Genomic DNA, 26,432 nt, shown 5'->3' on the forward strand with positions numbered 1-26,432 from the left:
AACCAAGATGGTCTCACACGAACAGCCGTTAACAGCTGGCCAGGTCTGACGGTGTTAAGATGACAGATTTTTTTTTACATTGTCTTTGGTGTTATCTTCTTTCTTTCATATTCTCTGCTCGTGTACGCAAATGTATACACACACGTTCACAAATTTCTTTGAGTGTGTTGGCAAAACGTCGATCAGCTTGATGGCAAGATGGCGGATTGCACCATATGATTTGTGGTTGTTGTACCAGTGAGAACACCTTTATTTCTTTCGCCTTAATATCAATGATAGCCTCGTACCACGCACCTATTCAATAAAGAACATTTTTGTTTCAGAACCTCACCAAGACCATTTTTTATTCAAATAAAAAACACAATTTTCTTAGAATTTTTAATCATTCATTAACAATTGGAAAATCTTTCCAAAAATTACAAGACTAGCCATTAAATAAGTATATTTTGCAAACAATTTTAAGAAAAACATTTAATAAGCGGTAATCAATTAAGAAACTAAGCAATGAATCAGGAAGACTACCAAGATGCTGAAGTTGTACAAAATGTACATCAGTTTGATTTAAAGGGAAGAGAGCGTGGAGGAGATGAGGTAAGTAAAAGCTATTAAAGATTTTAATCTATTATAAATAACACAAACGAATATTAAGTCTCTTAATTCAAACTTCATGATATTAGGTTGCCCAAAAAGTAATTGCGGATTTTTCATATAGTCGGTGTTGACAAATTTTTTCACAGCTTGTGACTCTGTAATTGCATTCTTTCTTCTGTCAGTTATCAGCTGTTACTTTTAGCTTGCTTTGGAACAGGATTCACTGAATAAGGTTAAGCCAAGCGATCAGCCGATATACTTTTTTTTAATATTTGACAGTACTTGGCATTGAGGATGTCAACTTGTTCTCTTTTTACATTCATTCTTTGTTTACGTTTTCTCCTATATGATGACATTTTCAATCGTCAGATTTGACATCCTTAATGATGTTTATGGGGCCTATCCACTTTATGTTTTTGCATGTGACCTAACCTTCTATTAGTGAATCCTGGCTTTGGAAAAAAAGTGTAAAAAAAGTATATTTGATTAAAGTTCATTCTAAGTTTTATTAAAAATGCATTTACTTTCGTTTAAAAAATCCGCAATTACTTTTTGGACAACCCAATATTTCTCCCTTCAATTAAACGCCTTAAGCATTGCCATTAACCTTTTTCTATCTCACCACATTCGCTATTCGCCTTTTCGCATCCCCCAGCTTTTGCATGTATCGAAATGCCTCTTCTCTCTCGAAAAACCATCGGCTGTTTTTGACATTTCCCCAAATACCACTCTCGCACATGATTTTTGACATTTTCAGCCAATTGCACAGCTCGAAGCTTCCTTTTGTGTGAATATTATAGAGAAAAAATCATTTGGAGTGCATATTGCGCAAAAAATTATTGAAAATTTGAATAAATAATTGCTCGAAATTAACTGAAATAAGAACAAAATAATTGCTAAAGTAAAAGTGTAACGTCCCTTTGTATAGAGCTGCAGATAATTCCACCACCATTGGGAATATTTGCTTCGAGTTATAAGTCATTGTCGTCTTTGTGCGAGCTATCGAACAGAGTACACTGTGTTTTTATTGATTTTCCGGGTGTCTTTTTGACACAAAATCAGCCAAAGTGGATCACGTAAAGATTGAAGATTTGGTGGACTCCGATCCCGACATCGAGTTTATCGAGAAAGATAGCGGCATGTCGTCGTTGGGTGGTAGCAAAGATGAAACACCCGAAAGAAAGACTGTGGCCACGGTAAGGTCATTGTTTTGTGGCCACCTACCCCTCCCACTTAAAATGTATGCTGTGTATTCATTGAGTGAAATAACTTTTCTTTTTCATTTATTTTTTCCAGACCAGTGATCAACCTGCTGTAGAGGATAACTATGATGATGTAAGTTATTGACCCTACCTCTCATTGTTTTTTTCATATAACTTTATGAGGGTTTTCTAAGGTTTCTGCGCTATGAATTTCATAGTTGGGTCAAAACATAACCTCATTTTGCGTAATAGGCCTCTCTGCATTTTCATTTTTCATTTGGTTTAATGTTATGTTCAACGAGCAGCATTGTTTATATGTTAAACGAGTTCTACATATTGATGATAGTGCCGATGTTTACAATAAGGTGCATACGACATCTATGGACATGTACGAACGAACGTAGCTTGTGTGTATGTAAACATTTTATTTATTTGTTTTTTAATATAGAATAGCGCATTAAATACAAGATACCTCAAATACTAAAGTATCGACTCTGCAGATACCTATGCTGAATTGAAAAAAGGCATGCCATTGCATTTAGGAATTGCGTGGACTTCCAAGACTAAGTAAGCTATGACAGTTGTTACCCTGCATACACCAAGTCAAACTCATTGTATGGCAATTATGGGTCACCTTGAGCATCTAAAAGGAAGTTTTGTTCAAATACTGAAAAGCACATGCCCTCAACGAAATTATAAACAATTTACTCTCTGAAGGTGGATGTGTGTAAGAGGCGTTTGACGTCAATATTGGTGGTATTTCTTATGACGTTTTAAAGATGTATCCTTTTTATGGGCAAGACGGAAGGGTATGCTATCGAACATAAAGAAAAGTTAAATGTTGTTGTTATAGCTGTGTGTTGTATACTGAGGCGTCAGTCTTTAGCGATGAAGGTCTCCTTTGGGTCAATCTGGTACGTACAACCGGCTGCCGTAGTACTGAACTACGGTTGTTGTTGCTGTAGCAGTGTGTTTTTCACTGAGTTGGCAGCCCTTACCCTCCCGGCACGGGATAGCTGTCAACACCCTACAGGCTGGAATATTAAGGTCCGATCTGTATGGTGTTGCTTTTGCGACTGCTGTCACGAAAAGCGTAGGTGCGCACATAGCTTGGGGATGGGGGAATGCTCCATACGGAGTAGCAGCAACGGCAATCGCTGATAATCAGCGGTATCGAGCGGAGAGGCTGGGAGGCACCGGCTCTTGCACAAACGCTGAGTGCCTATGATGCTCTATATGACAAGGTGGGTTATTGGCGCCTTTAAATAACCAATGGCCACCCTGTTCCCGCCGCGATCGGTCCTTTGGGCCGGAACGAGCTTGCTCACCTAGAGGAGCTTGACGAGGATCGCCACCTCTACATGCAAATGTGGCTACAACAACAACAAGGAACTACAATGAAGACCTCGTGCTAAATTTCAGGCATATCAGAAAGAAATTGCACCCTCTAAAGCAGCAGCAGCTATATCTAAACATGGACCGATATGGCCCATTTACAATCCCAACTGACCTAGCCTAGGCCTAGGCGGGTAAATCGACTTGGAATGTCTAAACAATAATGAATATCACTTATTTGTTGGTTCTCATGAATATATCGATGTTGTTGTTGTTGTTATAGCAGTTTATTGTGTTCTATCTCTCGTCTGCTTGTTTCTGTTGAGTGTCAAGACCCAGGAACCCTACGACTAAGATGGGGGGCGTCCACAGGGATCTGGGTCTGAGCCGAGTGGGTCCGGCTGGGCAGTTTAACAGGTAACGTGTATGGTGTGGTCCCTGGTCACAATCGGTAGATACATCTTGCACGTCGGCATCAATTCTTGCTCTGTAAGAGTTAAGGCGTCTGCATCTGCCCGAACTTAATTGAATCAGAACTACTCTGGTTTGTCGGGGGAGGTCGATTTCTTCAGGTGCAATAGGAGGCGGTCGTTCTCCAAGGAATACCGCATCTGCTACAGTGTCCGCATGAATGTGGTCTAGACCCGCTTGATCTAGAGGTTGTCTGTTGTAGCGCTGAACCTCACGCTCTAGATCATGTAGATCTGCCTTAAGGCTTCTGGGCGGTGGATATTTATCCACAGGATGATGATTCGGATGGTCTCTGCGACAACAGCCCAAAAAGGTATTGCTTAGACAGCATGTAGTTATGTCTTCGCACTGGTAGGATCTTTGTCTCCTGATGGAGGTGGTCCACATGAGAACTGAGGAGACAGCCCGTCGCAGTTCGGAGGACGCCATTCTGACAGATCTGAATATTATTCCACTGCGTGTCACAAAATTGACAAGACCACACGGGCACAGCACAACTTACCATCGACCGGCCAATTGCTTTGTATGTGGTCAACAAGGTTTCTTTGTCTGCACCCCAAGTGACTTGAGGACCTTGTTTCTACTTTTGGCTTTATAGCAAATTGCTGTGGCATGTGGGGAAAATGTGTAAGAGCTGTCAAATGCGACACCAAGTATTTTGGGACACCTGATGGTCGGAATCATTTCTCCATTGACCATCACTGATGGCTGAAGATTTGGTGGCAGATATCTTCAGATTTCTTGCAGCGAAATATGAGGCAAGTTCGTTGAGGTAGACGTTCAACCTATCGCAGATGTCAACAATAAGTGGGGGGCCTGATGCCATGATCGTACAATCGTCCGCGCATGATACGATCTCTATGCCGTCTGGTGGGGGTGGAATGGGGGATAAGTAGAGGTTGAACAGTGCCGGAGATATCACCCCACCTTGAGGAACTCCCTGTTTCACTCTATGGTGCTTCGACTTCTTATCCCTAAATTCCACAAATGACTGGCGACCATGAGTTTCAGACCTGGCTGGGACGTGTTGGCGATGTCCTCAAATAGTTTGGCATGGCCGACCATGTCGAATGCCTTCGATAGGTCCAGTGCCACGAGGACTGTCCTATCACATGGTCTGGGCTGAATGAAGCCACAGAATATGTGTGTGGTGATGGCATGCAAAGCAGTTGTTGTGTCATGCAGTCTTCGAAATCCATGTTGATGATCGGCGAATGGAAATTCTCCTACGAATCTCAGGAGGAGTTATGCCTCAAACGTCTCTGGTGAGGAAGCGGAGAGTGTCAATGAGAGGCCGGGAAGCACTGGCTCTTGCACAAATGTTGAGTGCCCTTTAAATAACCAATGGCCACCCTGTTCCCGCGGCGATCAGCCCTTTGGGCCGGAACGAGCTTGCTCACCTACAGGAGCTCGACGAGGATCGCCACTTTCACATGAAAGCTACAACCACAACAACAAGGAAGTACATGGAAAATTTCGGGAGTCCGGAGACGACGCTTGTGACCCACAGCTCACTACATTTTCACATCATCTTCTAAGTTTTTAAAGATGTCTATACTTCCGAATTGAAGCAAAAACTAACTGTACACTCTTTGCAAATTTTGCAACTTACAAGTTTTGCCCATGAAATTCCACTCAGGGACAGGGGCAAACTTCTAACATATCAATGAGTGCAGTCCGATTTAAGTTTAAGCTCAATGATAAGAGACCTCCTTGTTATAGTTGAGTCCGAACGGCGTGTCGCGGTGCGGCGTCTCTTTGGAGAGAAGTTTTACATGGCATAGTACCTCATAAATGTTGCCGGCATTAGGAGGGGAAAACCACCGATGAACATTTTTTTTGATGGTCTCGCCAGTATTCGAAACAGGCGTTCAGTGTCATTGACGGACATGCTAACCTCCGCGCTACGGTGGCCCCCGTGGTTTGAAGATTACTTCGTGCAATTGTTGGCCTTGACCGTGCCTCAAATGGTCCATCCGCTTAGTCCAATTTTAGCATACTCTTTCCAACATTTCGGCCGGTATCTCACGAATAAATTCTTCAATGTTGTCTTCCAATACGTCAATTGAAGTTGGGTTGTGGCCATAGACATTAGCTTTAACATAGCCTCACAAAATATAGTCTAAAGGCGTTAAATCGCTCGATCTGGGCGGCCAATTGACCAGTCCCGAACGTGTGAAATAAAAAGTTCACCGAACTCGCCTCTCAATACGTCCATTGTTACGCGTGCTGTATGGCATGTGGCACCGTCTTGTTGAAACCACATGTCATGCAAGTCAAGCTCTTGCAATTTGTGCAAAAAAAAAACCATTCCGTTACGATTCGCATCATCTTTGAAGAAGTACGGTCCAATGATGCCACCCGCCCATAAACCGTACCAAACTGTGACTTTTTCCGAATGCATGTGTAGCTCTAGTAGTGCTTCTGGCTGACCTTCACTCCAAATTCGACAATTTTGTTTATTTAAGTACCCATTGAGCCAAAAACAAGCTTCGTCGCTGAACACAAGAAGTGCGCGATGAGCTTTCTGAACAGAGCACACATTTTGATAATAAATTTCAATAATTTGCAGGGGTTGTTTGTTTGTAAGACGATTCATGGTTAAATTATAGACCAAACTAAAGATTATTAAGTTGCGATAGGAGTATAGTGCTTTTAGTCAATTTTTGGAACATGGGGTCTATGATTGGTTCCATAAAGTTACCAAAAACTACCAACTTTGTTCTCCCCACTTCCATCCATGGGCAATTTCACGGTTATTTTCAAATATTTTCATAGTATGTATATGCGTCATTGAGGCTAATTGCCTGGATACGAATTGTTTTGGGAACATCTGAAAAAAAACCTGGACGTGTTTATCCCCTCCTAATGCTGGCGACATGCCTGAAGTATTTAACCATGTAAAACTTGCATACCGCTCGAAATCTGCCATAATGGACTATTCGTGGACAAATTTGTATTTGCATAACCAGGATGATTTGTATACCCTCTACCATAGGATGGGGGTATACCAATGTCGTCATTCTGTATGCATCTGAGACCCCATAAAGTATATATATTCCTGATCGTCATGACATTTTAAGTCGATCTAGCCATGTCCGTCCGTCGAAAGCACGCTAACTTTCAAAGGAGTAAAGATATGCGCTTGAAATTTTGCACAAATACTTTTTATTAGTGTAGGTCGGTTGGAATTTTAAATGGGCCAAATCGGTCCATGTTTTGCTATGTGGCAGCTATAACAAAGGGTAGTTTTAACACCCTTGGGAAAGGGCACTAAATCTACCCCTAACCTTGTGAAAGGCTCCTAAAACTACCCTTTCCCTTGGCAAATGCCCCTAAAACTACCCTTACCCTTGGGAATGAGTGCTAAAGCTATCCTATCACTTGATAAAGGTACTTTACCATTTCCCGATCTTGGGTCTTGACTTCTTGAGCTTTTAAAAGGGAGCCATGATTCTCCGATTTGACTGAAATTTTGCACGTGGTGTTTTGGTATCACTTCCAACAACTGTGTAAAGTATGGTTCAAATCGGTTTATAACCTGATATAGCTGCCATATAAACCGATTTTGGATCTTGACTTCTTGAACCGCTAGAGGGCGCAATTCTCATCCGATTTAGATGAAATTTTGCATGAGGTGTTTTGTTATGACTTCCAACAACAGTGCTTAATATGGCGCAAATTGGTACATAACCTGATATATTGGGTTGCCCAAAAAGTAATTGCGGATTTTTCATATAGTCGGCGTCGACAAATTTTTTCACAGCTAGTGACTCTGTAATTGCATTCTTTCTTCTGTCAGTTATCAGCTATTACTTTAAGCTTGATTTAGAAAAAAAGTGTAAAAAAAGTATATTTGATTAAAGTTCGTTCTAAGTTTTTTTAAAAATGCATTTACACTCTTTTAAAAAATCCGCAATTACTTTTTGGGCAACCCAATAGCTGCCATATAAACCGATCTGGGATCTTGACATCTTGAGCCGCCAGAGGGCGCAATTCTCATACGATTTGGCTCAAATTGTACATGAGGTGTTTTGCTATGACTTCCAACAACTGTGCTTACTATGGCGCAATTTGGTATATAATCTAATATAGCTGGCATATAAACCGATCTGGGATCTTGACTTCTTGAGCCTCTAGAGGGCGCAGTTATTACCCAATTTGGCTGAAATTTTGAACGTCGGTTTCTCCCATGACACTCAACATACATGTTAAATTTGGTCTAAATCGATCTATAGCAAGATACAGCTCCAATATAAACCGACCCTACAAGGTGCAATTCTTATCCGAATGGACTAAAATATGACTTCTACAATGTTTATCATTCAATTCATTTATGGTCTGAATCGGACTACAACTTGAAATAGCTCCAATAGCATAACAGTTCTTATTCATTTTTTTTTGTTTGCCTAAAAAGAGATACCACGCACAGAACTCGACAAAAGCTATCCATGGTGTATAAGAGGGTATATAAGATTCGTCCCGGCCGAACTTAGCACGCTCTTACTTGTATTTGCAAAATTTTGCCCATGAAGAAACAGGGGCAAACTTCTCACATATCAATGAGTGCAGTCCGATTCGAGTTTAGGTTCAATGATAAGGGGCCTCTGTTTTATAGCCGAGTCCGAATGGCGCGCCGCGGTGCGTCACCTCTTTGGAGAGAAGTTTTACATGGCATAGTACCTCACAAATGTTGCCAGCATTAGGAGGGGAAAACCACCGCTGAATATTTTTCTGATGGTCTCGCCAGGATTCGAACCCAGGTGTTCAGCGTCATAGGCGGACGTGCTAACCTCTGCGCTACGATTTTTTACATTTCATGAAATCTTGTTATATATTAAACCAGTAAGAAAAAATGATCAAATCAATTTATCCTTTGAACAATTCCAGGAACCCGACGAGACACTGGGTGAGCGCATAATGGGCCTGGCCGAGATGTTTCCACAACCATTGCGAAACTTCACTGGCAGTCTTTTTGATCTGACCACAAGCAGCATCAAGGGTTTCTACAAGTTCTCGTGTAATGCCTCGTGGATTTTCTTTACCAGTTCGGTAATACTATTTGCTCCAGTCATCTTTGAGACAGAACGTGCCCAAATGGAGGAAATGCAAAAAACACAACAGAAACAGGTACTCTTGGGACCAGGATCGGCGATGTCAGCCGTTGGAGCACCGCCAGAATTGCCATTAATACGATAAAAACCTTAAGAAAAAAAACTTAAATATAAATTTAAGAGACCTTTTGAAATGTAATAGCAAACAAAAACAAATAGAATATTAATAACAAACAACACAAAAAAAATCACAACCAAAACCAAAATTCTGAACAAAAAGAAATCTTTAAATATAAGTGTGTGTGAAATCAAACAAAAGTAAAAGTATTTAAAATGACACAACATTGGTGGGCCAGAGATGACGATAATGACACCAGGTATTGTGTCATTTCAATTTCGCTGGGCTCACAAACAAATTGGCTTAAAAATGACAGCATTTGTATTAAATAAACAAGTCGAGATAATACTACGATACAATAAAACAAAAGAAAACAAAATCGTTTTAATAAGGAGTCAAATAGTCCTTAAATAATACGCCAATAATTAGATTGTTAAATATTAATAAAAAAAAACGCAAAAACCAACATACAAATCAAGTCAATACATGAAGTAGTAAGTAATCTTAAAAATTTAGAAACACAACAACACAACACTGCTTACACTTGGTGTAAAGAAAAAAACTTTTTTTCGAAATACTTTTAGAGATTTTTAGTAGTGATTCAATATTCATATTACGCATGCATTACCCAAAGAACTTGTTTTGGGAAACCCTATGCGTTTTTCGAAAATTGATTGAAATGCATACCGAAATATACGATTCGTTTCAAATTGTTGTTACAATCGGAAACAACACTGTTCACTGTTGCAATTTAAACGAAAAAAATAAACAACGTTTTTATATCAATTGTCTTCAAATGAATGCTTAATAAAAATAATATTAATAAAAAATAAAGAAAATATTGGTGATTCTCCTATTCTTTGCAGTTTATGTAGAGAGATCTCTTCAGCATGCTTCAAAGGGTTAGTAGTCAAATAACTTCCATTGGAACATCTTACCTATGTACATTAAATACCTTAAAAATTGCTTCTTTGCATCAGATTGATCCGATGTAGTCCTTTAAGCCTGGTACTAAACTAGACTTTTAGGCCCAACAACCAAGATAAAGGGTGATTTTTTTGAGGTTAGGATTTTCATGCATTAGTATTTGACAGATCACGTGGGATTTCAGACATGGTGTCAAAGAGAAAGATGCTCAGTATGCTTTGACATTTCATCATGAATAGACTTACTAACGAGCAACGCTTGCAAATCATTGAATTTTATTACCAAAATCAGTGTTCGGTTCGCCTTTATATTCATTTACAGGCAGTTGCCCAACAACAAAATATTGAGTGCACTTTTTGTCAAAATCAGTGATTAGTGCAACTCAGAATTTGTGTATGTTACTAGTTCGTGCCATTTTTCGTTGTTTGTGTGGGCCAAGATATATTCATTTCCAGGTAGTGGCAGTTAGTTGTCCAACAACAAAATATTCCGTACACTATCTGTCAAAATTAGTGATTAATGCAACTCTGATGTTGAGCATGTTAATAGTTTGCGCCATTTTTCGTTGTTTGTGTGTGGTAAGGTTCTTAACTAGAATGAACACACACAACCAAAACCCTTTGACAGATAGTGCACTTCGCGAAAAACAATTGTACTCAGCTGCTTACTGTCACTAATTTTGACAGATAGTGTACTGAATATTTTGTTGTTGGACAACTGCCACTACCTGGTAATGAATATATCTTGGCCCACACAAACAACGAAAAATGGCGCGAACTAGTAACATACATAAATTCTGAGTTGCACTAATCACTGATTTTGACAAAAAGTGCACTCAATATTTTGTTGTTGGGCAACTGTCTGTAAATGAATATATCTTGGTTGTTGGGACTAAAAGTCTAGTTCAGTACCAGGCTTAAAGGACTACATCGGATCAATCTGAGGCAAAGAAGCAACTTTGTGTCATGGTGTGTGCTATGGTTCTGAACTATAATACACACACACACAACCAAAACTCGTTGACTGTTAGTGCACTTCGCGAGAAAAAATTATACTCAGCTGTTTACGGTAACCTGGTAATTAAGTCATGACTAAAAAGTAAACGCCTGTAAAAACATAAATTATTATAAGCAATCATAAGGAGAATACCTGCAAATGCAAATTTTGCCCATGAACATTCCACTAAGGAACAGGGGCAAACTTCTCACATATCAATAAGTGCAGTCAGATTCAAGTTTAAGCTCAATGATAAGGGGCCTCCTTTTTATAGCCGAGTCCGAACGGCGTGCCGCAGTTCGACACCTCTTTGGAGAGAAGTTTTACATGGCATAGTACCTTAGAAATGTTGCCAGCATTTGGAGGGGAAACTACCGCTGAAAACTTTTTCTGATGGTCTCGCCAGGATTCGAACCCAGGTGTTCAGCGGACATGGTAACCTCTGCGCTACGGTGGCCTAAGGAGAATACCTACTTCGTTATTTCGCTAGTGAAAACTCAATCTATTGGTCTTGGGTCATGGAACCTATATTCACATATACATACGGCAAATTCGTCCACAAACATCAATGAGTGCTATGCGGTTCAAGATAAAGCTCAATGATAATGGACTTCCTTTTTAATAGGGCTCTAGAAATAAGTCCCCATGAAATAAACCCCCAAAATCAAAAATGAAATAAGTCCCCAAAATGCTCTATGGAAAACAAAACCAACTATTTTTGGGGAGTTATTACGTTTTTGGGGGATTTATTTCCTAATCGTTTTCATAATGAAATAACTCCCCAATCTCAAAAATGAAACAAATCCCCAAACTAAGTTTTTGGGGAGTTTTGTCATTTTGTTAGAACAAGCAAATCGTCAAAAGCGGGAACTTCGTCATACAAATTTATTGTGAAGTTATTAGTGGTCAAAGGCGTAACAGTCAGCTGCTGTACGTGATAGATCAACAAAATGATCTATCAACGTGAGAGATCCAAAAATAATAGATCTATCAACGTAGATCATAGATTGAAAAATTATCATTCAACATAATTCTTCTTTAATTAATATCCGGTTAAATATGAGTACAGATTGCAGTCTTGCAATGCAGGATGAATTAGATCCCTGACGGCAAGTGTGTTTTAACAGAACAATTATTTGGAACACAATCACGAAAATGAGGAAGATTTTCTGTAGAGCTTAAGGCCCTAAAAGCAATCAAAGACAAGTCCCAACATTCCGATGAAAAAATAACATTTGCGGCGTAATGCATTATCTTATATATAACAAGAAAAAAGGCGATAGGTTCGAACGGGCCGAACTTTGGATATCCACCACCTCGGCTATATATATAAACCACCATTCGTCATAATCCCGTGAAAAATGCATCCATAGCAGCTTTATCGAAATATGGTCCAACACAACCCACTGTACCAAATTTCGGCGACATTGGACAATAAATGCGCCTTTTATGGACCCAAAACCTTAAATCGAGATATCGGTCTATATGGCAGCTATAGGCCAATCAAGACCGATCTGGGATTTGCAACACTTTTCATACCTGCGTAAACTTGTGTTTCATAGTGTTTTTTTTTTTGGGTCTATACAAAGTAAGGGTTTGAATGTATTTTATAAAATTCCTACATTTATTACAAAACATCTTAAAAACATAAAAATAATAGTACAACGCAGTAGCTAAAATTACTTGTGACTTCCAATAAAAAGCCACAAAAATTTGATTTCTTTATTAGATTACTTCGAGTGGAGTTATATCTTATAAAAAATTATAACCCGTACTCGAAAAGTCCATTTAACAAAGACACATACATGTAATACGAACAAAAAGGAAAAAACAAAAATGTCTCCCTTTTCAAACAAAGCCCTCATTAATTCTATCTGGTCGATATATAACATACACCTATCTAAAAACAAACAATTTTTTAACAATAAAAAAAAATTCGAAAATAATGCATAAATGCCTTAAGAACTCCGGGTTCAGGGGGATACATTTGTACAAATTCTTATCGAAAATATGAGTGTTCATTAAAAAACTATGAAACGAATATTTGCATTTTTTTTTGAAGTTGAATGAGCTACGCCTGCCATGTGCCTTAAGCCAATACATGATTGCTTAAGGGTGTACAGTTCTGGCGCATTATGGCGGACATGATGGCTTCGGTGGCAATGATTATTATATTGGAATTTACACGTCTATATTTATGCCAATCTTTGCGATCATCTGGTGAAGAAACTAGATATAGCTTTTGATTCTCCTTAGGGGGCGGCGGTGCCTTTGTATGAACAATACCTCCGGAAACTTCAATGACAGCTAAAACAAAATTAGAATAGAATTTAGTACTCGTGTTCAGTTAATATTAAACAAAACTGCTATGTATCTCAATGAAAGCTTTCATTCACTCAAGCAGAAGGAAGCTTATGTTGTAGACACACAGCCTCTGGGTTTATGACCGACCAACCTTTTATCTCAGCTGGACTTGGTTTTATGTTTGGCGTCATTACAAATTCGTAACCATCAAATATGCCTTTTTTGTTTTGCCTTCTTTGCTGCAGCGATGTCTCCAAGCTGAATTTATGCTTTTTCTCAAACACTGGGTCATTTAACATATATTTGATTATCGGCGGCAGGGACTTTCCGGGTTTGGTCTTATTTATATCACTCAACCACTGGGATTTTACAATTGGTATGCCACGAGCCATGGCCAATAAAAACTTAAATGTACGGAATGAGTTGTCCATTACTAAAATGTCGCTTTCTTTGGGATCCTTGGCGACAGCCCATTGACCTGAAAGCATATAAAATTTAGAGCATTACAACATACTAGGTAAACTAATCCGGGCCTTACCTTTGCAGTTGGCGTTTAATTCATTAAATCTTTCTGGTTCTACCATAGTTATTGATATTAAAGGCCGGGAGGAAAGCGATGATGATGATGATAATCTTTCTAATGAGTTGCAGGAATCTTGGGATATCTGAAAATTAAAACCAATGTAGTTTAGTAACACATTTTTTCATTCGTTTTTATTATATGTGGGTTTAACATTTTTATTGTTTTTAAATCGGTTTACAAAATGGGATTTAAATATAATCTTGGGAACTAGTATGAATAACTGGACATAAAACTGGCATAGAAAAAATTGACCACACCAAAAATTGATCCCCTGTTCCTTAATGAAATGTTCATGGAAAAAATTTAGTTCTTTAAATAGAATGCTATATAAGTTTCCGGGTTGGGCAACACCAATCTGATATTACCTTGAAAAAGTTTGCAATATTCCAGCATAATTGTACTGAGAACGTTTTGACGTACTATCATCATTTGTGCTGTTTACAGTGACTTGAAAAATTTATTTGACAAAAAAAATAGATTAACTCGTGAACATTTTCGTGGATGAGGGGCTAGCCACAATCCGCATAAAAGCCCAATTCTTCAACATCAGCCTTATTTGTGCCTAAGCCCCGACGGAAGAGAAGGTCGAGCAGACCAAGAATATTTTCTACGAGCGCCTAGAGAGAGAGAATATGACCGCTGCCCCGCCTCCATGATATTAAAATCGTTCTGGGAGATTTTAAAGCGAACATAGGGAAGGAAGACATTTTTGGTCCAACAGTTGGAAAGTTTAGCCTCCACGAGATAACGTTCTGAAATAGGTTGAGGCTGAGAGATGGTAGTTAGTAACACCAAATTTCAACATAAAAATATTTACAACAGCCATGTGGCTTGTCACCCGATCAAAACACGAGGAACCAAATTGATCACATTGTGATAGATGGAAGGCATTCATCCAGCTGTGTTAGATGTACGATCGATCCGTGCAGCGAATATACATTCGCATCATTACCTTGTTGGAGCAAAGGTTTGCACCCGTTTGAACATGGCGAGGAAAGTACAAACTGACACTGCACGGAAGCTGGACATTGAAAAGCTACAAACACAACAAAAGGCTGCGGCATACTCCACTCGACTGACCCAACTGCTTGATGAAAGCACTCCTTGTTCCGATTATATAATGGCGTAGTTGCAAAAGATTGCCCACTCCATGGAAAATGCCGAGAAATCCGTATTTGGGTACCGGAAACCTCCTTCAAGAAACCCATGGTACGGCCAAGAGTGTTGAGATGCTACCGAAGCCGAGAATGTAGCATATAGAGCAACCCTGCAATCAGTAGCAACGCGCCAGATGAAGGAGAGGTATCGGGAGAAAAGGAGAAACGTCTATTCCGCAGAAAGAAAAAGGAAATGGAAAGACGTGAGTGTGAGCGAATTGAGTTGTATAGGAGTCAGAATGAAGTCCGGAAATTCTACCAAAGAATTAAACATCAAACCGATGGCTTTGGTGCAGGCACATCCTACTGCAGAGACAAAGAAGAAAATCTGGTAACTCACACAGATAGCATGCTGAGGATATGGAAAGAACAATTTACACAAATGCTAGTGTCCGACGTTGGCGGCGAAGAGGATGCCGCAGAACCAATCAATGATGATGGTATAGAATGTTTTCCTCCTAGTCAGAATGAGGTCACTGCTAGTGACCCGACTAAAGAACAACAAAGCAGCAGGAGCCGACGAATTACCCGCTGAACTATTTTAGACCGGAGGCGACATCCTTGCAATTAAAGAAGTGGTGGAATGGCTAAGATATAATGTCATTACGACGATTGGCATAAATATCTTCTCAGACAGCCAGGCAGCCATTAAATAACTGGATAACGTATTTCTGAACATTAAAAACCGCCCTCGACTGTAGCAGATCTCTCAACGAGATGGTTGAACAGTTCAAAATTCACCTGTTCGGGGTGTGGCCCGGCCACAGAAATATCCCAGATATGCTTGAGCTTGCGAGACTAGAAACTACCCTACACATTCCAGGGATACTGGAATCTGTGGGTATGCCTTTAGCGACATGTAAGCTAAGTTTTCTGGACCATGTCCGAAGGGCAACGAAAGATAGATGGTCACAAAGAGGGGGCTATGTGGCCTAATCTAGACTTGAAGAGGTCTACTGCTTTGCTTTCATTGGCTAGAACTGACGTCTCAGTCATTGTGTCCGTCATGACAGGTCACTGTCTAATCGGAAAACATGCTGACAGACTGAAGGTTGCCAGTAACGACTTTTGCAGAAGCTGTGAGGACATCGAAGAAGAAGAGACTATAGAACAGCTTCTAGGTGTGTCCCGCACTAGCAGACAGATGGAGTGCCACTAGGTTCTCATTTCTTTGAGAACCTAGTGGCACAGCCCAAGTTATTGGGCTGTTTAAAGCAATTTGGATGGTTTAACGCTAAGAACTAGAAGGCATCTTCCTTCTTCATTTCCTGTGGTATCACAATAGACGAAAACGTCTATGTGAGTCTGATGGCAGACTACCACTTAAACCTAACCTAAACATATTCGGCGTAATTTCACTTGGTTATGGCAAAATTGCTCTCCCCAAGTTTTACAGACCCCCCTCCAAGACATAGGGGAACATTTGCGTAGAATACGAAAAACATTTGCGTAATTTTTTACAACGGCTTCTCCCATGACCTTCAACATACATGTCCAATATGGTCTCAATCGGTCTCTATCCTTATACAGCTCCCATATCGGGTAACCCGTCGACTCCTGCTGTCTTGTTGTTCTTTAGTCGGGTCACTGCTACTTGGACCTCATTCTGACTAGGAGGTAAACATTCTATACCATCATCAGAGATTGGTTCTGCAGTATCCTCTTCGCCGCCAACGTCGGACACTAGCAGTTGGGTAAAATGTTCTTTCCATATCCTTAGCATGTTATCTATGTCAGTTAACAGATTTCCTTCTTTGTCTCTGCAGGAGGAGGTTTAATTCTTTGGTAGAATTTCCGGAATTCATTCTGACATCTGTATATCTCTATTTGCTCACACTCACGTCTTTCCATTTCCTTTTTCTTTCTGCGGAATAAACGTTTCTCCTGTCTCCTTTTCTCCCGATACCTCTCCTTCATCTGGCGCGTTGCTACTGATTGCAGGGTTGCTCTATATGCCGCATTCTTGGCTTCAGTAGCATCTCGACACTCTTGGTCATACCATGGGTTTCTTGGAGGACGTATACCCCAAGTTGTCAATCCCGTGGCAGCCGGTTGTACGTACCGGATTGATCCGGTGGAGTTCTTGCTGTAGAACATGGCAGCCGGTTGTACGTACCGGATTGATCCGGTGGAGTTCTTGTTGTAGAACATGGCAGCCGGCTGTACGTACCGGATTGATCCGGTGGAGTTCTTGTTGTTGTTGTTCTTGTGTGTTATACACTGAGGCGACAGCCCTTGCCGATGGAGAACTCCATCGGGTCAATCCGCTACGTACAACCGGCTGCCATGGGATTGCTGGCATTGGTTTTTGTATGGAGTCCTTCATCGGCAAGGGCTGTATAACTCACTGATACAACAACAACCCCAAGTTATAGATCTGTATATTAAACAGGACCTAGATCCCGGCACGGGATAGCTGTGAGTACCACACAAGCTGGAACATTGAGATCCGATATGTGTGGTGTTTATTGCTGTCACGAGAAGCTTAGCTGCGAGCTACCAGGCGCGTCCACAGGTTGCGGATAGTGGAATGCTCCATACGGAGTAGCTGTAACTGCAGTCGCGGACAATCAGCGGTATCGAGCGGAGAGTCTCAGTGAGAGGTCGGGTGGCACCGGCTCTTGCACAAATACTGAGTGCCTATGATGCTCGATATGACAAGGCGAGTTATAGGCGCCTTTAAATAACCAATGGCCATACTGTTCCCGTGGGGATTGGTCCTTTGGACCGGAACGAACTTGCTCACCTACAGGAGCTTGAAGAGGATCGCCACCTCCACATGAAAATGTGGTTACAACAACAACAAAACTAATGATGACAAATTTTCGACGAAATATTTTTATGAAAATCAAATGCAAATGTCAGTAAGAGATGAAACCCTTTACACCACCACAAAGTTAGTATAATTTTTGAATGTAACCAAATTGTTAAAAAAAATTGAAAAAGCTTTTAGTGTTTTTCCTGTTTATAAAATGTCAGACAATTCGAATGGTTAATTACATATAAAGAAAATACCATAACAGAAAAATTTGTTAGTTGGATTATGATTTTTATTGAAACGATAAAAAAACAAAATTAATTCAATGACGGATTATAAAAAAAAAAAAAAAAACAATATGGAAAAACAATAACATAAAAAAAAACAAAAATATACTTCAATATACGAAAAAAAGGAACAATTTGTTTGAAATGTACCAGAGACGCACACACAAAGTTGAATATCTAAGGAACACACTATGGAATAGAATGAAATAGGATACAAATTGCCAAATGTATGTAGGTGCAAAGCATGAAAACAAATAACAAAAATAAATGTATTGTAAAAATTAACTTACTGTACGCTTGGAGCGTTTTTGTTCAACAATCTGTTCGGGCGCTGGAATATCAGTTTTGCGTTTCCTTCCGGGTTTGTTTACAGCAGCCTCCAGTTTTACAGCCATATTGGTATTAGGCGTAGAATTACTTTCATTTACAGTTGCACTGGAGCTCAAATGTGATGAAACATGGGATTTTACCTCATTGTCGTTATCTTTTTGACTCGAACGAGATCGAGTACGTGTGGCGCGTATGACTACAAAATGTTCGCAAGTTATTATAATGACTTAAAACCATTTTCATTGACATGGGACTTACATGGCTGTGTTAATATGGAATCCAAATTATCTGATGTTTCACCCGATTTAGTACTGGCCTGCGACTTTAGCCTAGTGCTACGTTTAGCCGCTTGAGTTGTCTTGGTTATTGCAGCTTCTTCACTAGTGTTTGAAGACTTTTCCCCAGATCGCAATCTGGTTTGGCGTCTGCTGGGTCTCTCTAATACTTTCTGTGTTTCTTCGTCATCTTTATTGGCCGATAGTAGTCTGGTGTTTCGTCTTGTAGGCTTTACAGCCGTTTCCTCCTTTTCTTTTTGCTTCCTTTTAGTGGTTTGTTTGGCAGGCAAAACTTCCACATTTTGACCTTTTCCATTTGTATTAGAGGTTGGTTTCTTCTGCTCGTCTACTTGTTTTTCCTTTACTGCCCTGCTTGTTCTACTGCGTTTGTTAGGAGCTTCTTTATTATCTTCGCCTTTAGATATATTTGTGCTGCTAGTTTCCTTTGCCTCTTTCAAACTTGTTGTTTCATTCGTTTTGGTTGTAGTAGCTTCCTCATCTGTTTTGTCTGAATTTGGTTTCTTGTTATTTTCTTTTTCTCTATGCTGTCGACTGTTTGCTTCATCCGATTTGCTGGACACTTCTTTATCAGTTTTGCCAGAGGTGTTGTCTAAGCTTGATGGGGCAGAGGACTTGGTATTTCTTCTGGACCTTACTTTCTTAGCATTTTTGTCTCTTTCCTCCTCTTTGGACAATGAGGAAGATGTTGATTTACTAAACTCATCCTGTTGAATACCTTTATTGTCATCTCTGGTTGCTTTATGAGCTTCTTTAACACTGTCTGTCTTTTTAAAGTTTTCCGTTTTATTTCTTCGAGAACTTTTATGTTCTTCATCATTGAGAGTTTTACGGCTTTCCTTATCTCTATCATCTAGCTTGGGATTTTCATTTTTAGTTTTAGTTTTTCTTTTCTCATCACCACCATTATGAATTTTACGTTTTTCCTTTTCCTTATCCCGGGTGGCATGGCGTTCATCGCGGCTTAATGTTGATGATTTATTGTTTGTTTTAGTATCATTGCTTGAGTGCTCATGGCCAAAAGATATTCTAAATTTGTATTCTTTTGCAGCCTCTTTAACAGCCTGTTGCTCTAGGGACAATGAATTTTTCTTGTTAGCAACATTGTTATTATCAAGCTTCAAATGTGGTAAAAGTCTATCGAAATCTTTGGATTCTTTTGGCACATTTATAAGCTGCACAAGGCAATTATCGTTAGTTTTTTTCTCATCAATCTCTTGGAAATCCTCGCCCTCATCGGTATCTTCTCCGAATAAATTTTTGTTCTTTGCCGCCAGAATAGTTTTCTTCAGGTCCTCAGATTTGGAGTATGGCATGTGTTCTTTGATCAGTTGTGGGGTACACATAAATAATAAATCCATATCCGAATCTGTGGAGGTGGTACTGGCAGCTGATGAGGTTTTTCTAGCCGCACTAAATGTCTTTTCGGGTAATTTGAAAGAACTTAAAATATCCTTCTTTGGAGTTTTTTCCATTTCAGCAAAAAAGGAAGCGGGATTTTTGTCCAATGGTCTATCATCCAACAATGTGGAGTTGAAATAATTGGGTGTGGCGTCTTTTGTAGCTGCCTTAGGCATAGATTTTGATGGAGGTGGTGGTGGTGGTACAAAGGCTTGTGTCAATATATCATCTTCTTCATCGGGCATTAATTCAGCCATTGATATGCCATTGCCTGTCTGCTCGTTATTAATTGTTGCTGGAACATCTAGTACGACAGTGGAAGCATTTGGCTTATCCTCTACATTATGTTGACTACTTTTACGTGAAAACGTAGAAGCGGAAGAACGTTCGTTGGCAACTGAAAAACAAACATGTATTATCATTAAATGTAAGATATAGGAAAATTTAAACGAACAAGCAGGTACTCAAAGGCTCTGCTTGAAAATCGGTCTGAACATTCACTTACCCTCACCCGTGGCAAAGAGTTGTGTGGGTGGCAACTCACTGATGGGTTCAATTCTATCCGGATGCATATTCTCCTTATCGCTTAAAGTCAAGAATGGCTCATCTTCTTTGCCATTAAAAATGTTCTTGTCTTTAGTTGCTTTGGGTTTATCGCCGACTTTTTTTGCACTGTTATTGGATATGGGGAATAATTGCGTTGCCATATAATCCTCCTCATCTTCTAAAGCTGGATTGGCATCATTCTCAAATAGGTTAACATCATTTGCCACCTCATTTTCAGCCATTCCAAGGGGAGCTACGCCATTTTCCAATGCCTGACAATCAAATAAATCCGGAGTTGTACAATTTAAATTATTTGCCTCTTCCTCTGACTTGGACTGCTGATTTGTTGACCAATTTATATTGGCTACCTCTCTGTCCTCTTCATCAAATGCTGTGCTTTGTGGCTTTGTTGACGACTCGTCTTCATTTGCTTTGTTTACAGCTATTACAGGGCTTTTGGTCACACTGCTACCATTCAATAGCACTGGGTTGTGTCTAATAATAGGTATGACCTGTGACTGTATGGACATATTTTCTTCTTCACCAAATCCATCGTTGAAGTCCTGTGTACAAATTCTTATTTGACTGCCACCCAACATGGCATCATCCGTCTCATCCTCCTCTGAGTCATTTAAATCGACTGATTTTTCCTCTAAGGTTTTTAGGTTATTCACTTGTGGATTATCCTTCAGTAGCCTGGGTCTTTCGCTGTTCATAACCATTTCTTGAGTTTCGGGTATACAAAAATCATCATCTTCATTCTCGGAAACATTCAAATTGATGCCAGATTTGGTCTTCTCCTCATCGGGTATACTTTCGGCTATTGATAGGTTGGAACCGGTGGATGTTCTACCACCACTATGCTGGGTTTCGGGTATAATAAAACTATCACTGTCTCGTTTTTTATGCTGCGAACTATTCAACACATCCAATGAGCTTCTGCGGCTACTTGACAATGACTCAGTCTCTGGCACCAAAAAACTTGAGCTGTATCTCGATGGCTTTGCTTGTATAGGCGGCACAGCTGGTACTAGGAAATTATCATTGCTTTGGTTATTTAGACGCTTCAAACGCGATTCCTTTTGAGAAGTCGACTCTGGGCTAGAGCCAATTATATCTGAATTATTTTTATTGTTATCTCCAAAGCCGCTGCTGTCATGGGACTGCAAAGATAAGAGGGGAAACAAGATTTTTAATAAACTCTAAGAAAAAGGGGAATACAAAATATTTGATTAGTGAGTTGCAGATTCGGGACGGTGGTCTTCCAAAAGAAACTGAAAGAAATCCTAATGGTCAGCATTACGGAATGACTTTAGCCAAAGTACCTATAACACCCGTATTCGCAAAACTTTAAACTGCTACTACTCCAAGGTTTATTTAACAGTTCTACAAAGAAAATCTACCAAATAAGCCTACTTTAACCCTATTTCATGTTTTGTGAATATGGGCATGAGGCTTTTTACGCAAAAGGCTGGCATCATAACTCAGAATTTGTATATCTCTTCTACGAATATCATATGTCGCAATGATAAACCACACATGCCAAACAATCTTCAACTCAAGACTTTGCATACAAACAAAGCAATCATACCCTCAAAAGCCTTTTTCTTTTGAATCGTAAAGATCCTCCTCCTCCCCCTCACTTGATCTATGACAACTACGCATTTACTCACCATTTCCAGCTGTTCATGATAAAAGCGTACACTCTGCATTAGACCCAGCTTCATAACATCGCCATTCTTAACACACATCTTATCCAAGGGCTTGAGACGTTCACCATTGAGGAATGTACCATGAGAGCTGAACAAATCAAATACATAGACATCTTCGCTAACAGATACCATCACACAACAGTGACGCTCATCAACATCCTATACAACAACAAGATGAAGAAATTATTAACAAGCTTTTGCCTGGAAAATATATGTCTAAATATACGAATCTTACCTCCTTTTCGATGTTAAACACAATTTTGCTTTCACCTTCATGGTCTTTTGAGGGCAATTTCTTACCAAATAAATAAATTAGCCCCAACTCCAAAGGGTACCGTTGACCACTTATATCCACATACATTACAGGAGAGTGAGAAGCCTAGAAAATAGGTAAAGTTATGAATTTCACCATTCCATTGATGTTACGCTGACTTAAAACCTTTACCTCCATATTATTTTCTGTTTGACATTAAACTCCTTACAATACGAAATGAAATTTAATTAAAAATTACATTTAATGGCCCCAAGTGTGCAAGTTTTTTTTTGTTCAAGTTAAAGTTGCTGCTTTATGTTTTGGAATCCTAAATCCTACAGTGCTGATAACACTAATACACGCTTGGGGTAGAAGTTATCGATAACGAATAATTTGCAACATATATTACTTATGGGTAGTTCACACGTTGTGTAAAAGACAATTTTAGGTTTTATGCTTTTAAATTTTTGTTTTAACACTTTTGAAAATCATTGATGAACCACCTTGATTTTATGACGCAATTGTTTGAATCTATCAAAGTTGGAAACAATTTTTTTGCTGATTTGTCTATTTCTCTTTCGATATGAGCTTAGTGGCCAGGAATATTTAAAATTTCTTGAAATAATTACTATGTTTTATTTAAGTACTATTTTTCGAGTCACTCCGACACCATGAAAAAGTACAATTTGGTGCAAATAACGATTAATCGGTTGTTGTTCTAGCAGTTTATTGTGTTCTGCGTCTGCTTGATTCTGTTGAGTGTCAAGACCCAGGAACTCTGCGACTCTAAGGTGGGGTGCGTCCATAGGGATCTGAGCCTGAGTCGAGTGGGTCTGGCTGGTCAGTTAAACAGGTGGCGTGTATCGTGCGGTCCCTGATTGCAATCGGGAAATACATCTTGAAGTCGGTATCAATCCTTGCTCTGTAGGAGGTGAGGTGGCTGCATCTGCCGGAACGTAATTGAGCCAGAACTACTACGGTTTGAGGGGGGAGGTCAATTTCTTCAGGTGCAATGGGAGGCGGTCGTGCTCCAAGGACTACACTCACCCGGTAGCCATTTAACGCATCTGCTATCGTGTCTGCATGAATGTTGTCTAGACCTGCTTGAAATGCCGCTTGATCTAGAGGTTCTCTCTTGTAGCGCTGAACCTCACGCTCTAGATCATGTAGATCTACCTTAAGGCTTCTGGGCGGTGGATACCATCCACAAGATGATGATTTGGATGGTCTCTGCGATAACAGCCCAAAAGGTATTGCTTAGATGAGGTGGTCTTCGCACTGGTAGGATCTTTGTTTCCTGATGGAGGTGGTCCACATGAGAACTGAAGAGACAGCCCGTCGCAGTTCGAAGAGCGGCATTCTGCAAGATCTGAATATTATTCCACTGCGTGTCACAAACTTACCGTATTAACTTACCACAGACCACCCAATTGCTTTGTACGTGGTCAACAAGGTTTCTTTGTCTGCACCCCAAGTGCTGCCAGCAAGTGACTTGAGGACCTTGTTTCTACTTTTGACTTTATCGCAAATTGCTGTGGCAAGTGGAGAGAATGTGTAAGAGCTGTCAAATGCGACGCCAAGTATTTTGGGATACTTGATGGTCGTAATCATTTCTCCATCGACCATCACAGTCAGCTCAGTATTCACCTCACGCGTATTTGTAGTGAACAATGTGGCTGAAGATTTGGTGGCAAATATCTTCAGATTTCTCGCAGCGAATATGAGGCAAGTACGTTGAGGTAGACGTTCAACGCAGATGTCAACAATCGGTGGGGAGCCTAATGCCATGATCTCTATGCCGTCTGGTGGGGGAGGAAAGGTAAAAACAGTGCCGGAGATATCATCCCACCTTGGGGAACTCCCTGTTTCACTCTACGGTGCTTGGACTTCCTATCCCTAAATTCTACAAATGAATGGCGACCACACAGATAATTCGCGACCGTGTGTTGGCGTTGTCCTCAAATAATTTGGCATGGCTGACCATGTCGAATGCGTTTGATAGTTCCAGTGCCACGAGGACCGTCCTATCACATGACCTGGGCTGATTGAAGCCATGGCAAATGTGTGCGGTGATGGCATGCAAAGCTGTTGTTGTGCAATGCAGTCTTCCAAATCAATGTTGATGCTCCTCAAATGGAAATTCTCCTACGAGGCTCGGGAGGAGTAATGCCTCAATCGTCTTTGCCACTGATGAGAGAAGGGAGATCGGTCTGTACGACTCCCCCAAACTCGGGTCCTTTCAAGGTTCCAGGTTTCAATTGCGGGATCACCCTGCCCATTTTCCAGACATCAGGAACTGTAAGAGTGTTCAAAGACAGGTTGGTAATTAATCGGTTATTAATATCTGTTATCGCATGCAGAAATCGTTCGCGTACTTTATTTGCCAGCATAAGAGTGCGTGAGAGCAAGCTAAATTTTGAGAGTTTGGTAATTGAGAGCTTGCAAATTTCTACTGGAGGTTTTTCTTCAATAGAAATTTGCAGCATCGAAATGCTATTTAATTCAAACAAATAGCAAAAGAGACAAAAACCTGCTGTTACTATCCTGCAAGTTTTTACTGGCAAATATTCGCTGGAAAAGACTAGATAGGACAAAAAAGAAACGCAGTAATTGTGTATCCATCATAGCAAGGTTCACATCAGCGAATAGAGAAACGAAGGGAAGGAGAATCTAACGCACTAGATGGCAGATCAGAATCATGGCGAAACAATTGAAGGTGGTCTCATTTGTACAAAAACCACAAATCATATGGTGCAATCCGCCATCTTGCCATCAAGCTGATCGACGTTTTGCCAACACACTCAAAGAAATTTGTGAACGTGTGTGTATACGTTTGCGTACATGAGCAGAGAATATGCGAGAAAGAAGATGACAATAAAGAGAATGCAAACAAAAATCTGACATCTTAATACCGTCAAACTTGGCCGGCTGTTAACATCTGTTCGCATGAGACCACCTTTATAAATCCGCCTTGGATCAGAATGGCAACTTTTTAATCATTAGCCTTAATTATGTATTATGTATCTCCACATTTGGCCACCTGAAAAGCCGAACAGAGTACCAACCTTAAGGCCAAAACAGAATGAGCACGTAGAGCCTGACATAATTACAAGGTAGAGAACTGTAAACAGCTGAGTACAGCATTTTCTCGTGAAGTGCACTATCTTCAACGAGTTTTTTTGTGTGTTTGTCGATAGCTAAGAACAATACACATACAAAAAATAGCGCGAGCTAGTAACATACTCAAAATCAGAGTTGCACTAATCATTGATTTTGACAGCTAGTGCACTCAATATTTTGTTGTTGGGCATCTGCCACTACCAGTAAATAAATATATCTTGCCTAGAGCTTTTTTAACGTTGCGTTGGAAAATGCAACTCTGCAAACAAAGCCCATAAAAGCAACACTCAAAAACTAAACAATATTTAACTTTGACGGCAGTAAAACAGAACGTTTGACCGTCTCCAACTCATCCTTGTCACCATTCATTTTGAAGAAGTGTCCCTCCCCCAAGTTTCCAAGTAAATTTAAGAAGATAGTACTTACGCCATCAAATAGTGTCATTTAACCCATCGGCGGGTGAGACGGGCCCTGGGGAATTTTTTCAAGGTCACTGGGAACCTATTTCATTGATGTCAAAAAAAAAAATTACAAAAATGCGTTTTTATACAAAATATCCATACAAAAAGTACAAGGTCCCTGTGAACCCAGGATTTCCTAATAGAAGGTTAGGTCACTTGCTCAAAAATAAAGTGGTTCGGCACCATGTATATCATAAAAGATGTCAAATCTGGCGATTGAAAATGTTATTCAATAGGAGAAAACGTAAACAAAGAATGTATGTAAAAAGGGAATAAGTTGACGTCCTCAATGCCAAAGTACTGTCAAAAATTAAAAAAATGGATATCGGCTGATCGCTTGTCTTAACCTTATTCAATGAATCCCGACCTTGTACTTCAGCAATCGCAACGGATGAGGCGTCATGTCAAAAACCCGTTATATAGGCGGGAAATAATATCTTGACGATAATTTATGTTATCGTAATCGTTTTCGCTATCGTAAGTTCGACTTAAATTGCTGCATATCCCCTGGCGTCTGTCAAAGACGGAGAACA

At 40.0% G+C, this 26,432-nt stretch overlaps 2 protein-coding genes across 3 annotated transcripts; one reads left to right on the forward strand and one right to left on the reverse strand.

The window, feature by feature from the left end:
* The first annotated feature begins 409 nt into the window (after window positions 1–409).
* Window positions 410–9,627, forward strand: LOC106093556 (mitochondrial import receptor subunit TOM22 homolog). The gene is made up of 3 exons (XM_013260625.2): window positions 410–591; window positions 1,888–1,926; window positions 8,490–9,627. Exons 1-3 carry the CDS (start codon window positions 505–507, stop codon window positions 8,796–8,798), a joined length of 435 nt encoding a protein of 144 aa, XP_013116079.1. The 5' UTR covers window positions 410–504; the 3' UTR covers window positions 8,799–9,627.
* Window positions 9,628–12,368: 2,741 nt separating this feature from the next.
* On the reverse strand, window positions 12,369–22,645 carry LOC106093554 (uncharacterized). Of its 2 annotated transcripts, XM_013260622.2 has the most exons (9): window positions 22,511–22,645; window positions 22,301–22,444; window positions 22,027–22,224; window positions 20,313–21,516; window positions 18,372–20,204; window positions 18,074–18,309; window positions 13,537–13,663; window positions 13,150–13,476; window positions 12,369–13,001 (listed from the first exon to the last, which is right to left on the reverse strand). In XM_013260622.2, the coding sequence occupies exons 1-9, from the start codon at window positions 22,514–22,516 to the stop codon at window positions 12,784–12,786; spliced, it is 4,293 nt and encodes a 1,430-aa protein (XP_013116076.2). In that variant the 5' UTR covers window positions 22,517–22,645; the 3' UTR covers window positions 12,369–12,783. The 2 variants fall into 2 exon arrangements, with proteins under 2 accessions (XP_013116076.2, XP_059216572.1); XM_059360589.1 differs by lacking the exons at window positions 12,369–13,001; window positions 13,150–13,476; window positions 13,537–13,663 and adding an exon at window positions 17,830–17,972.
* Window positions 22,646–26,432: the final 3,787 nt, after the last annotated feature.

The sequence above is a fragment of the Stomoxys calcitrans genome, chromosome 1 (assembly GCF_963082655.1).
Source record: "Stomoxys calcitrans chromosome 1, idStoCalc2.1, whole genome shotgun sequence".
Classification (NCBI taxonomy): Eukaryota; Metazoa; Arthropoda; class Insecta; order Diptera; family Muscidae; genus Stomoxys; species Stomoxys calcitrans.